The 15,099-nt window shown below is 51.0% G+C and overlaps 1 protein-coding gene across 1 annotated transcript in view; it reads left to right on the forward strand.

The window, feature by feature from the left end:
* Positions 1 to 6,620, forward strand: part of mre11a (MRE11 homolog A, double strand break repair nuclease) — a 46,254-nt gene extending 39,634 nt beyond the window's left edge. Inside the window, 7 exon segments of the mRNA NM_001139908.1 lie at positions 138 to 197; positions 345 to 525; positions 669 to 746; positions 870 to 934; positions 5,449 to 5,534; positions 6,004 to 6,097; positions 6,172 to 6,620. Coding sequence (NP_001133380.1) covers positions 138 to 197; positions 345 to 525; positions 669 to 746; positions 870 to 934; positions 5,449 to 5,534; positions 6,004 to 6,097; positions 6,172 to 6,219 — 612 coding nt within the window. The 3' untranslated portion in view covers positions 6,220 to 6,620.
* Positions 6,621 to 15,099: the final 8,479 nt, after the last annotated feature.

The raw sequence follows: 15,099 nt of genomic DNA on the forward strand, positions 1-15,099 counted from the left end.
GGGAGAGAGGGGGAGGGGGACAGGAGGGTGTAGGCACCTCCAGCAGAGAGGAGTACTGACAGAGGAAGAGATTGACCAGGAGGTACGGAGGAGAGAGGAGAGATGATAGTAACCATAGCAACCTGTTCTCTCCTCAGATTCGCCGTTTCAGAGAATCTAAGAAAAACACTGCAGAGGAGGATGAAGAGGTTCAGGTGGTGAGTCAGGAACACATACACACACACACACACACACACACACACACACACACACACACACACACACACACACACACACATACACACATACATACATACATACATACATACATACATGTTCATACCAGTACTCTCCTCTCTGTGTAGGCCCTCAACAGGGCTAAAGCTCACCGCATAGAGCGAGGCGACGCCCCAGAAGACCTGGACCTATCAGATGAGCCTGATGTTTCCATGGATTCGGACGAGGACTCTGCCCCTCCTCCCCCCGCCAGGGGCAGGGGGCGGGGTGGCAGGGGGAGGGGCCAAACCACAGCCAGGAGAGGAAGAGGTTTGTTTCTCTCCAAGATCTATTCACTCATGAGAAAGGTTTAATTATATTTATGCATGTATACATTAACGACTGCATTTGTATGTGTTGTTGGCGTGGTGCATTTTGTGTGTGAATATATTTGTGTCTGTGTGTGTGTCCAGGTGCAGCAGAGCCGAAGCCAGCAGGGCGGGCCCGTTCTCAGAAGGTCAACCCCACCCAGGGCAGAAGCATCATGGATGGTGAGTGGCTGCTGTGTCGGTGTTTCTCTCAAACCTAAGTGTGTATTATTGTACTGATCTACTACTTATCTTCCATCCCTCCCTCTTTCTCCTCCCTCTCTTTCTCCTCCCTCCATCCTGCAGCGTTCCAGGCTCCACCCAAGCGGCCATCGAGAGGGGCGGTGGCGGCTAAATCTTACACAGACGAGGTTAGTCCCTCACACTCCCCATCTCTGTGTGCTTTATACACTTTCTTACTGGTCTTTCAGTGAATGTGTGTGTTGTAGATAATGTTCTAATGTTCGTATCCTCACCTCCCTCCATCTCTCCTCCCTCCTCCTCCCCATCTCTCCTCCCTCCTCCTCCTCCATCTCTCCTCCCTCCATCTCTCCTCCCTCCTCCTCCTCCATCTCTCCTCCCTCCTCCTCCATCTCTCCTCCCTCCATCTCTCCTCCCTCCTCCTCCCCATCTCTCCTCCCTCCTCCTCCTCCATCTCTCCTCCCTCCATCTCTCCTCCCTCCTCCTCCTCCATCTCTCCTCCCTCCTCCTCCTCCATCTCTCCTCCCTCCATCTCTCCTCCCTCCTCCTCCTCCATCTCTCCTCCCTACTCCTCCTCCATCTCTCCTCCCTCCTCCTCCTCCATCTCTCCTCCCTCCTCCTCCTCCATCTCTCCTCCCTCCATCTCCTCCATCTCTCCTCCCTCCATTTCTCCTCCTCCTCCATCTCTCCTCCTCCATCTCTCCTCCATCTCTCCTCCGTCATCTTCCATCTCTCCTCCCTCCTCCATCTCTCCTCTCTCCTCCATCTCTCCTCCCTCCTCTTCCATCTCTCCTCCTCCTCCATCTCTCCTCTCCATCTCTCCTCCTCCTCCTCCTCCATCTCTCCTCCTCCTCCTCATCTCTCCTCCTCCATCTCTCCTTCCTCCTCCTCCATCTCTCCTCCCTCTCTCCTCTTCCTCTCTCCTCCCTCCTCCTCCTCCATCTCTCCTCCCTCCTCCTCCTCCATCTCTCCTCCCTCCTCCATCTCTCCTCCCTCCTCCATCTCTCCTCCTCCTCCTCATCTCTCCTCCTCCATCTCTCCTCCATCTCTCCTTCCTCCTCCTCCATCTCTCCTCCATCTCTCCTTCCTCCTCCTCCATCTCTCCTCCGTCATCTTCCATCTCTCCTCCCTCATCCTCCATCTTTCCTCCCTCCATCTCTCCTCCCTCCATCTCTCCTCCTCCATCTCTCCTCCCTCCATCTCTCCCCCTCCATCTCTCCTCTTCCATCTCTCCTCCTCCTCTTCCCTCCTCTTCCATCTCTCCTCCCTCCTCCATCTCTCCTCCATTCTCCTCCATCTCTCCTCCCTCCTCCTCCATCTCTCCTCCACCTCCCTCCTCCTCCATCCCTCCTCCTCCTCCATCTCTCCTCCGTCACCTTCCATCTCTCCTCCCTCCTCCATCCTCTTCCTCTCTCCTCCCTCCTCTTCCTCTCTCCTCCCTCCTCCTCCATCTCTCCTCCCTCCTCCTCCATCTCTCCTCCACCTCCCTCCTCCTCCATCCCTCCTCCTCCTCCATCTCTCCTCCGTCACCTTCCATCTCTCCTCCCTCCTCCATCCTCTTCCTCTCTCCTCCCTCCTCTTCCTCTCTCCTCCCTCCTCTTCCATCTCTCCTCCCTCCTCTTCCATCTCTCCTCCCTCCTCTTCCATCTCTCCTCCCTCCTCTTCCATCTCTCCTCCCTCCTCTTCCATCTCTCCTCCCTCCTCCATCTCTCCTTCCTCTTCCATCTCTCCTCTCTCCTCCATCTCTCCTTCCTCCTCCATCTCTCCTCCCTCCTCTTCCATCTCTCCTCCCTCCTCCTCCATCCCTCCTCCTCCTCCATCTCTCCTCCGTCACCTTCCATCTCTCCTCCCTCCTCCTCTTCCATCTCTCCTCTCTCCTCTTCCATCTCTCCTCCCTCCTCTTCCATCTCTCCTCCCTCCATCCTCTTCCTCTCTTCTCCCTCCTCTTCCTCTCTCCTCCCTCCTCCTCCATCTCTCCTTCCTCCTCCATCTCTCCTCCCTCCTCTTCCTCTCTCCTCCCTCCTCTTCCTCTCTCCTCCCTCCTCACCCTCCATCTCTCCTCCCTCCTCCATCTCTCCCTCCTCCTCCTCCATCTCTCCTTCCTCCTCCATCTCTCCTTCCTCCTCCATCTCTCCTCCCTCCTCCATCTCTCCTCCCTCCTCCTCCATCTCTCCTCCCTCCTCCTCCATCTCTCCTCCGTCACCTTCCATCTCTCCTCTCTCCTCCTCCATCTCTCCTCTCTCCTCCATCTCTCCTTCCTCCTCCATCTCTCCTCCCTCCTCCATCTCTCCTCCATCTCTCCTCCTCCCTCCCTCCTCCATCTCTCCTCCTCCATCTCTCCTCTCCATCTCTCCTCTTCCATCTCTCCTTCCTCCTCCTCCTCCATCTCTCCTCCCTCCTCTTCCTCTCTCCTCCCTCTCTCCTCTTCCTCTCTCCTCCATCTCGCCTCCCTCCTCCTCCTCCCTCCTCCATCTCTCCTCCCTCCTCCTCCATCTCTCCTCCGTCACCTTCCATCTCTCCTCCCTCCTCCTCCATCTCTCCTCTCTCCTCCATCTCTCCTTCCTCCTCCATCTCTCCTCCTCCCTCCCTCCTCCATCTCTCCTCCTCCATCTCTCCTCTCCATCTCTCCTCCTCCTCCTCCTCCATCTCTCCTCCTCCTCCTCCATCTCTCCTCCTCCTCCATCTCTCCTCCATCTCTCCTTCCTCCTCCTCCATCTCTCCTCCCTCCTCTTCCTCTCTCCTCCCTCCTCTTCCTCTCTCCTCCCTCCTCCTCCTCCTCCATCTCTCCTCCCTCCTCCTCCTCCTCCATCTCTCCTTCCTCCCCTCCATCTCTCCTCCCTCCTCCATCTCTCCTCCCTCCTCCATCTCTCCTCCATCTCTCCTCTCCATCTCTCCTCCTCTCCATCTCTCCTCTCCATCTCTCCTCCCTCCTCTTCCTCTCTCCTCCCTCCTCCTCCATCTCTCCTTCCTCCTCCTCCTCCTCCATCTCTCCTCCCTCCTCCATCTCTCCTCCCTCCTCCTCTTCCATCTCTCCTCCCTCCTCTTCCTCTCTCCTCCCTCCTCCTCCATCTCTCCTCCTCCATCTCTCCTCCTCCCTCCCTCCTCCATCTCTCCTCTCCATCTCTCCTCCTCCTCCATCTCTCCTCTTCCTCCATCTCTCCTCCTCCTCCTCCTCCATCTCTCTCCTCCTCCATCTCTCCTTCCTCCTCCTCCTCCATCTCTCCTCCCTCTTCCTCTCTCCTCCATCTCTCCTCCCTCCTCCTCCTCCATCTCTCCTCCGTCATCTTCCATCTCTCCTCCCTCCTCTTCCTCTCTCCTCCCTCCTCTTCCTCTCTCCTCCCTCCTCATCCTCCATCTCTCCTCCCTCCTCCTCCTCCATCTCGCCTCCCTCCTCCTCCATCTCGCCTCCCTCCTCCTCCATCTCGCCTCCCTCCTCCTCCTCCATCTCTCCTCCTCCTCCATCTCTCCTCCATCTCTCCTCCTCCTCCATCTCTCCTCCATCTCTCCTCCCTCCTCCATCTCTCCTCCATCTCTCCTCTCCATCTTTCCTCCCTCCTCGTCCTCCATCTCTCCTCCCTCCTCCTCCATCTCTCCTCCATCTCTCCTTCCTCCTCCTCCTCCATCTCTCCTCCATCTCTCCTCCCTCCTCCTCCTCCATCTCTCCTCCCTCCTCCTCCTCCATCTCTCCTCCATCATCTTCCATCTCTCCTCCCTCCTCTTCCTCTCTTCTCCCTCCTCTTCCTCTCTCCTCCCTCCTCATCCTCCATCTCTCCTCCCTCCTCCTCCTCCATCTCGCCTCCCTCCTCCTCCATCTCGCCTCCCTCCTCCTCCTCCATCTCTCCTCCTCCATCTCTCCTCCTTCCTCCATCTCTCCTCCTCCTCCATCTCTCCTCCATCTCTCCTCCCTCCTCCTCCTCCATCTCGCCTCCCTCCTCCTCCATCTCGCCTCCCTCCTCCTCCTGCATCTCTCCTCCTCCCTCCCTCCTCCTCCATCTCTCCTCCTTCCTCCATCTCTCCTCCTCCTCCATCTCTCCTCCATCTCTCCTCCCTCCTCCATCTCTCCTCCATCTCTCCTCTCCATCTCTCCTTCCTCCTCCTCCTCCATCTCTCCTCCATCTCTCCTCCCTCCTCCTCCTCCATCTCTCCTCCCTCCTCCTCCTCCATCTCTCCTCCATCATCTTCCATCTCTCCTCCCTCCTCTTCCTCTCTCCTCCCTCCTCTTCCTCTCTCCTCCCTCCTCATCCTCCATCTCTCCTCCCTCCTCCTCCTCCATCTCGCCTCCCTCCTCCTCCATCTCGCCTCCCTCCTCCTCCTCCATCTCTCCTCCTCCCTCCCTCCTCCTCCATCTCTCCTCCTTCCTCCATCTCTCCTCCTCCTCCATCTCTCCTCCATCTCTCCTCCCTCCTCCTCCTCCATCTCGCCTCCCTCCTCCTCCATCTCGCCTCCCTCCTCCTCCTCCATCTCTCCTCCTCCCTCCCTCCTCCTCCATCTCTCCTCCTTCCTCCATCTCTCCTCCTCCTCCATCTCTCCTCCATCTCTCCTCCCTCCTCCATCTCTCCTCCATCTCTCCTCTCCATCTCTCCTCCCTCCTCGTCCTCCATCTCTCCTCCCTCCTCCTCCATCTCTCCTCCCTCCTCCTCCATCATCTCTCCTACTCCTCCATCATCTTCTCCCTCATCTCTAGATAACCATTGATGATGATGACTCTGACGATGTTTCCTTTGTGAAGCCTGCATCAAGACTGACTCCTGCATCACGACCAACACAGAGGTAGGAAAGTGTGTGTTGGGTAGGAGTTGTACATTGATTAGTGATCTGTGTGGATGTGTCTGTTTGTAATTAGAGGGTATTAAAGGGGCAGTGCAGTCATAAACTTGATTTTCTATATTTTCTATATATTTACAAACTGAGGTTGGAATAATACTGTGAAACAATCAGAATAATGCCCGTCTTAGTGTAAGAGCTGTTTGAAATTTCACCTTATTTTGCATGGGTGGATTTCTAGACCAATAACAGCTAGTTTTCATATCCCTCCCATTAGACTCTTCACTCAGACCATTTCTAGCTACATTCTTGCTTGAAAAATAGCTTTTTGATAAGAAGCTGTTTTTGTTCGTTTTTTGACCATTTGAATGGAAAACAATCACAGTAAGGTACATAATTGTTACCCTGTAATGATTTGATAAGAGTTAAAAACAGCGGCATTGGACCGTGAACGGCTCTGCGTTTTGTGTTCTAGGGCCTCCTCCTCCTCTTCCTCCTCCAGTAGGCGGGGCTCCCAGAGTCAGAGCCAATCATGCAGAGGAGTGACATTTGATGACGACGACGATGAGGTATGAGACCTGTGAGATGACTGAATTATGCCTGTTGTAGTGTGTGTCTGTCTAACCTCCCTTCTCTCTCTCAGGAGGACTTTGACCCGTTTAAAGGCTCCAGTAGGAGTGGCCGGCGATAGATTTAACTCCGCCCCTTTGGACAATGTTCATGTTTCTTATTGGCTAGTGAGCTGTGAATGTATGATTAACTTACCCATAGTTCTTCATGCCACTTATGGTCCTGACGATGGACCCCTGGGCTGCCAATACGCTGCCTGTTCAGAATAGAGGAAGCGTTAGCTGGCTGTACCTGTGTCTAAACTCTTATTTTTCATCCTATAGTTTGTTCTCAATCTTCTTTGTAATTGTGAGAGTTTTCCATACCATCTGAAGACCTGCTTTGACTGTTGATTGGCCGTTCTGAGCTCCTAAAGCGTCATTAGTCAGTGTTGTTGAGCCCTGTCATTGGTCAGTGTTGGACCCATTCAGTCACCATGACAACCGTCCGCTTTCAGCAAATTTATTAAATACTTCCTGTTTCTATTTCAGGTGTGTGTTTACTGTTCCTGTTTGACGCACGTAAACACCACACACACACACACACACACACACACACACACACACACACACACACTACAGGTGACACACACTCACTTGTTGACATTCACACCCGCTTTATGTTAGAACGCACACAAGACGAGCTAAACGGTAAATCTCAATTGTACTCCCTTGATTCCTCAGGTCCTCCCTCCTCGTCTCTTCAAAGCACATTGGAGGGTCCTCCCTCAGATCTTTTCCTCCAATGCGTTTTAAGGAGGAGGCATGGAGAGGACGCAAACACGATTGAGATTTATCTACAGGAGAGTGGACAAATAAAGGAACACTAATATGTTTAATAAAAAAATCAAGACTATTAAAACGATAACCTTTGATGCTTCAGGGATATGATCAAATGTGGTCCTGTACAAATATATTCAAAGTTTAGCCTTTTCTCATTCCTTCCTTGAGTGCAGCACTGACATGACGAGAGATTTTCACACTGCCAGTTTTCTTTGACATTATAGAGCCCAGGGCTGTTTCACACTTGTATATTCTGTTGTGGGGTAATACCAACCTTAGCCCAGGGCTTAGATGGCCATGCTCTGGAGCAGGGTAAAACTTGGTGTCAAAATTTCCCGTGTGAAACGGCTATTTCTGGTACGTGTCATTTAAGTGGAACATGTATCGTAAAATCATGGCGAGATTTATGGTGGAGACCTTGAGCCAACTATGTCAGAGCAGTGATAGTTCAAGGAAGGACAAAGGTATGTTTATTTAGAGTTGGCCACTTGAACAGTCCAGTGTCTGGCCCTATAGTGTACAACACAGGTCAAATAAGGTCAGTGTAGTTTTTCTGTTTACATGTCACCATCTTCTGGTTAGGACTGGTAGTGAACACATGGAAGATCTCAACTGCATACAATGTCCGTCTGCCTACCTACACAGTGGGAAGTCATTTGCATACTTCTCGTGTCCCCTCTCGTCTTCTCAAAACCCATTGGACGAGAAAGCCAGAGGTCCCTTCCCTCTGACCTTCTCCGATGGGTTTTAAGAAAGAGATGAGGAGAGGGGACGCGAGAAGTATGCAAATGACTTCCCACTGTGTAGGTAGGCAGACGGACATTGTTTGGCCGACCAGACATCAACCAGGAAACAAGTTGGTCCATGGTGGCATATAGCTGGTATTGCAGTGTGGGAGTAATGCAGATCGTTTAGAGTTGCCTTATCATTTCAACAGTTGTCTGATGTGAGAACCCAAAGATCAGGCACTGCATCATTCACATCTTCACTGTCAGGTTCTAATTTTCAGAGTACAAACTCAACGGACACTATGAACGCTTTAAACCAAGTTTATTCTTCCCAGAGGGTTAATACAGATGCATTAGACAAAGGCATGGTTTCACCCGTGGTAGTATACATACCACACTTTGGGTGGAGTCTCCTCCTTATCGCTAAACATTGCATCGTTATTGCTAGTCAGGGAGCTGAGTGATCTGGGCCTTAAACGGTTCCTCCCCTTATCAGTACTGCTACATGGGATTGTTTCCCCTGCACTCAGCCCCTCCCAAGCTTCATTATGGATCCCCTCATGTCTCTGTTATATCTAATGATGATAATACATAAAGCTCAGAAACCAAACCTATCAAATATGTGGACACCCCTTCAAATTAGCGGATTCCGCTATTTCAGCCACACCCGTTGCTGACGGGTGTATAAAAATCCAGCACACAGCCATGCAATCTCCATAGACAAATATTGGCAGTAGAATGGCTTTTCAATGTGGCACCGCCATAGGATGCCCTGGTCAACTGTAAGTGCTATTATTGTGAAGTGGAAACATTTATGAGCAACAACGGCTCAGCCATGAAGGGGGACACCGAGTGCTGAAACGCATAGCTCTTAAAAATCGTCTGTCCTCAGTAGCAACACTCACTACCAACTTCCAAACTGCCTCTGGATAATGGCGCCGGAGGAGATGGCTGCCGTTTTACGGTCTGATAACCAATTGTGCTATTGTGTTTTTCCGCTTCTAGATATCAGGACAACTATTACCTCGTTTTGGAAGAAGGTTTTTCTTTAACGAGTCGGACGTGAAGGACTTACTTCAGTCACCCGACAAGGCCCAAATCCCCGTGATTCGCATGGGGGTGCCTTGTAAGGATCTGACGGCGAGTGGGTAATCTGCCTCGACCATCAGTACTATTAGCCAACATGCAATCATCGGATAACAAAATAGACAAACTACGATCACAAATATCCTACCAACATGATATTAAAAACGAATATCTTATGTTTCACCGAGTCGTGGCTGAACGACGACATGATTAACATACAGCTGGCGGGCTTTATGCTGCCTTGGCAAGACAGAACAGCAGCCTCCGGTAAGACAAGGGGTTTGTAAACAACAGCTGGTGCACAAAATCTAATCGTATGGAAGTCTCGAGTATCTCATGATAAACTACACTATCTACCTAGAGAGTTTTCATCTGTATTTTTCCTAGCTGTCTATTTACCACCACAGACCGATGCTGGCACTAAGACCACACTCAATGAGCTGTATAGGGCCATAAGCAAACAGGAAAACGCTCATCCAGAGGTGATGCTCCTAGTGGCCGGGGACTTTAATGGAGGGAAACTTAAATCAGCCTTACCTAATTCCTATCAGCATGTTAAATGTGCAACCAGAGGGAAAACAACTCTAGACCACCTTTACTCCACACACAGAGATGCGTACAATGCTCTCCCTCGCCCTCCATTTGGCAAATCTGACCATAATTCTATCCTCCTGTTTTATGCTAACAAGCAAAAATTTAAGCAGGAAGCACCAGTGACACGGTCAATAAGAAAGTGGTCAGATGAAGCAGATGCTAAACTACAGGACTGTTTTGATAGCACAGACTGGAATATGTTCCGGGATTCTTCCGATGACATTGAGGAGTACACCACATCAGTCACTGGCTTCATCAATAAGTGCATCGAGGACATCGTCCCCACAGTGACTGTACGTATATACCCCAACCAGAAGCCATGGATTACAGGCAACATTTGTACTGAGCTAAAGGGTAGAGCTGCCGCTTTCAAGGAGCGGGACTCTAACCTGGCAACTTATAAGAAATCCCGCTATGCCTTCTGACAAACTATCAAACAGGCAAGTGTCAATACAGGACTAAGATTGAATCGTACTACACCAGCTCCGACGCTCCTCGGATGTGGCTGGGCTTGCAAACTATTACAGACTACAAGGGGAAACGCAGCCGAGCGCTGCCCAGTGACACGAGCCTACCAGACGAGCTTAATAACTTCTATACTTGCTTCCTGGCAAGTAACACTGAAACATGCATGAGAGGATCAGCTGTTCCGGACGACTGTGTGATCACGCTCTTCACAGCCGATGTAAGACCTTTAAACAGGCCGCAGGGCCAGATGGATTACCAGGGCGTGTACTCCGAGCATGCGCTGACCAACTGGCAAGTGTCTTCACTGACATTTTCAACCTCTCCCTGTCTGAGTCTGTAATACCAACATGTTTCAAGCAGACCACCATAGTCCCTGTAACCAAGAACACTAAGGTAACCTTCCTAAATGACTACCAACCCGTAGCACTCACATCTGTAGCCATGACCAGACTTTGGTCTCCCTCAGGAGACCATCCGCCACCTCATCAGGAGCATGCCCAGGCGTTGTAGGGAGGTCATACAGGCACGTGGAGGCCACACACACTACTGAGCCTCATTTTGACTTGTTTTAAGGACATTACATCAAAGTTGGATCAGCCTGTAGTGTGGTTTTCCACTTAAATTTTGAGTGTGACTCCAAATCCAGACCTCCATGGGTTGATAAATTGGATTTCCATTGATTACTTTTGTGTGATTTTGTTGTCAGCACATTCAACTATGTAAAGAAAAAAGTATTTAATAAGATTATTTCTTTCATTCAGATCTAGGATGTGTTGTTTAAGTGTTCCCTTTATTTTTTTGAGCAGTATATATATATAAAATGTATAGGTATATTTTGAGATTTGGCCGGGAACCTCGGAAGCCAATTTAAAGAACCCCTGGTGTAATTGATATGTATATAGATATGTATAGTGTAATTGATGTGTATATAGATATGTGTATATTGATATGTACAGTGTAATTGTTGTTTATTCAGGTGTTCATGCAGGGCTCATCTGCCAAAGAGACTGTGGTCTCAGTATGACTTTCTGCTTAAATAACGGTTCAATATAAATAAATAGAATTGTGTTTTTTTTTTTTTTGCCATATTACATTCTAGGCGACACCCACGCCATCTAAACCTTTCAGATGGAAATAAGTAGGCAAACTAGGGTTAGCTAACTAGGGCTAGCCTGGCCCGGTAGATTTGGAATTCGGCGTTGTGAGCATGCTGTTGTGGGTAGTCTTTTTTGACTTCCTGCTTCTCTCGTCACTGATACTGATGATGCTAATAATAATTACACTGCTTGATTTAGCCATTACTATCCGGCTTCCACCCAGTACCCTGCGCTAATCTCTGTCACTAGCCGGCTACCACCCAGTACCCTGCACTAATCTCAGTCACTATCCGGCCTCCACCCAGTACCCTGCGCTAATCTCTGTCACTAGCCGGCTACCACCCAGTACCCTGCGCTAATCTCTGTCACTAGCCGGCTACCACCCAGTACCCTGCGCTAATCTCTGTCACTATCCGGCCTCCACCCAGTACCCTGCGCTAATCTCAGTCACTAGCCGGCCTCCACCCAGTACCCTGCGCTAATCTCAGTCACTAGCCAGCCTCCACCCAGTACCCTGCGCTAATCTCAGTCACTAGCCGGCCTCCACCCAGTACCCTGCGCTAATCTCAGTCACTAGCCGGCCTCCACCCAGTACCCTGCGCTAATCTCAGTCACTAGCCGGCTACCACCCAGTACCCTGCGCTAATCTCAGTCACTAGCCGGCTACCACCCAGTACCCTGCGCTAATCTCTGTCACTAGCCGGCCACCACCCAGTACCCTGCGCTAATCTCTGTCACTAGCCGGCTACCACCCAGTACCCTGCGCTAATCTCAGTCACTAGCCGGCTACCACCCAGTACCCTGCGCTATTCTCAGTCACTAGCCGGCCACCACCCAGTACCCTGCGCTAATCTCTGTCACTAGCCGGCTACCACCCAGTACCCTGCGCTAATCTCTGTCACTAGCCGGCCTCCACCCAGTACCCTGCGCTAATCTCAGTCACTAGCCGGCCTCCACCCAGTACCCTGCGCTAATCTCAGTCACTAGCCGGCCTCCACCCAGTACCCTGCGCTAATCTCTGTCACTAGCCGGCCTCCACCCAGTACCCTGCGCTAATCTCAGTCACTAGCCGGCCTCCACCCAGTACCCTGCGCTAATCTCTGTCACTAGCCGGCCTCCACCCAGTACCCTGCGCTAATCTCAGTCACTAGCCGGCCTCCACCCAGTACCCTGCGCTAATCTCAGTCACTAGCCGGCTACCACCCAGTACCCTGCGCTAATCTCAGTCACTGTCACTAGCCGGCCTCCACCCAGTACCCTGCGCCAATCTCAGTCACTAGCCGGCTACCACCCAGTACCCTGCGCTAATCTCTGTCACTAGCCGGCTACCACCCAGTACCCTGCGCTAATCTCTGTCACTAGCCGGCTTCCACCCAGTACCCTGCGCTAATCTCAGTCACTAGCCGGCCTCCACCCAGTACCCTGCGCTAATCTCAGTCACTAGCCGGCTACCACCCAGTACCCTGCGCTAATCTCTGTCACTAGCCGGCTACCACCCAGTACCCTGCGCTAATCTCTGTCACTAGCCGGCCTCCACCCAGTACCCTGCGCTAATCTCAGTCACTAGCCGGCCTCCACCCAGTACCCTGCGCTAATCTCAGTCACTAGCCGGCCTCCACCCAGTACCCTGCGCTAATCTCTGTCACTAGCCGGCTACCACCCAGTACCCTGCGCTAATCTCTGTCACTAGCTGGCTACCACCCAGTACCCTGCGCTAATCTCAGTCACTAGCCGGCCTCCACCCAGTACCCTGCGCTAATCTCAGTCACTAGCCGGCTACCACCCAGTACCCTGCGCTAATCTCAGTCACTAGCCGGCTACCACCCAGTACCCTGCGCTAATCTCTGTCACTAGCCGGCCACCACCCAGTACCCTGCGCTAATCTCAGTCACTAGCCGGCTACCACCCAGTACCCTGCGCTAATCTCAGTCACTGTCAGTAGCCGGCCTCCACCCAGTACCCTGCGCCAATCTCAGTCACTAGCCGGCTACCACCCAGTACCCTGCGCTAATCTCTTGTCACTAGCCGGCCTCCACCCAGTACCCTGCGCTATTCTCAGTCACTAGCCGGCCACCACCCAGTACCCTGCGCTAATCTCTGTCACTAGCCGGCTACCACCCAGTACCCTGCGCTAATCTCAGTCACTGTCACTAGCCGGCCTCCACCCAGTACCCTGCGCCAATCTCAGTCACTAGCCGGCTACCACCCAGTACCCTGCGCTAATCTCTGTCACTAGCCGGCCTCCACCCAGTACCCTGCGCTAATCTCAGTCACTAGCCGGCCTCCACCCAGTACCCTGCGCTAATCTCTGTCACTAGCCGGCCTCCACCCAGTACCCTGCGCTAATCTCAGTCACTAGCCGACTACCACCCAGTACCCTGCGCTAATCTCTGTCACTAGCCGGCTACCACCCAGTACCCTGCGCTAATCTCTGTCACTAGCCGGCTACCACCCAGTACCCTGCGCTAATCTCTGTCACTAGCCGGCCTCCACCCAGTACCCTGCGCTAATCTCTGTCACTAGCCGGCTACCACCCAGTACCCTGCGCTAATCTCTGTCACTAGCCGGCTACCACCCAGTACCCTGCGCTAATCTCTGTCATTAGCCGGCTACCACCCAGTTACTCAACCCTGCTGCCCATAGACATTGAATAATGGAGCACTGGTCACTTAAATAATGTTAATATACTTTTTTAGACCAAAGTCTACGTTGATACCAAGAGGCGCAAGGGTGTTTAAATCAAAGATCCAGGCAGCCTCTCGTTTTAACAATACATTGTCGCGGTCACCCCTCTCCTAGGGAGAGTGACATGTTCGATGACGATATAACGTATGGACGAAATCGAGTGGTTTGCTTCCAAAAAGTGGGCCGCATCTGGCTATGTCGAGTTTTTGCACCTAATGGTGGTACGATGTTCCGAGAATCGTACTTTTAATTCGCGCTTTGTTTTACCGCAATTTTTACCACAATGACAAGTTATAAGATAACTGCTTTAGTGGGGCACGTGATAACACCTTTTGATTGGGATCTGTTTCCCTGTTTGTGGGTGTTTAAAGGATCTACATTTATAAGTGCCATTGCATTGAGCACACTTGTAGTTTCCATCCAGTAGTGGTGCAAATAGACGTTGTGCGGGGATATCTTGGGCTGGTAAATCAGAGTTTACCAATTGATCTCTGAGATTTCTGCCCCGCGAGAATACGATCAACGGAGGGTCCGAAAACACATTACCGATACTGTCATCAGAGTTTAGAATGTGTCAACGTTGGTGAACGATTCCCTTCATTTGTTCAGAGCACCTTGAATAGCGGGTAGTTACAACGCAAGAATGCTTCTTTTTGCGAGACTGTCCTTGAAAAAGATCATGTCTCGATTTAGTTTTGAATTTTCTCAATTGAAGTATTAATCTGACCATTTTTGTACGCCCTCTTCTTGAATTTACTTTGCGTCTCATCCATATTTCCATGGAAATATGATTGTTTTTTGCTAATTCTTTTGATTGGACTGTAGGGCTGTAGGGCAAACAGTTTTTCAAGGGAAGTGGGTGACAACTATCAGCCCTCAACAAACTGTTACGATCAGTAGGTTTCCTGTAAGGATCAGTCTATAGAACATTATCTTAACACAAGATCAGAAGATCAAGGAAACTGATTTGACGTGTATCAGATTACATAGTAAATCTCAGATGCTCAGAACAAGAGTTAAGAAAAGCATGGAATGCCTGGAGCTGTTTTGCATCACCCCTCCATAGAACAAAAATATCATCAATATAACGTTTCCAAATAATGTTAGGCAAGAAAACATTCGTGTCTCAACAACGTTTCTCCATGTAACCTACATACCTATTAGCATAGTTAGGAGCCATAGGGGATCCCATAGCAGTACCCTTCGTCTGAATAAAGAAATCATTTAGAAACATGAAGTAGTTGTGTGTGAGTACTATTTCAGCCAATGTTATAACGCATGCACTGGAAGGTAGTTCATTAGGGTCACGTTGCATAAGAAAATGTTCCATAGCTTCAATACCGCCCTCGTGTGGAATATTCATGTATAACGACTCAACATCAAAAGTAACTAACAAAGTATTATCAGGGAGAGGATCAAGAGATTCAATGATAGAGATCATACTGCTGGTGTCCTTTATGAAGGAGGGGAGCTGTTCTGAGATCATACTGCTGGTGTCCTTTATAAAGGAGGGGAGCTGTTC

Source organism: Salmo salar, chromosome ssa20 (genome assembly GCF_905237065.1).
Source record: "Salmo salar chromosome ssa20, Ssal_v3.1, whole genome shotgun sequence".
NCBI lineage: Eukaryota > Metazoa > Chordata > Actinopteri > Salmoniformes > Salmonidae > Salmo > Salmo salar.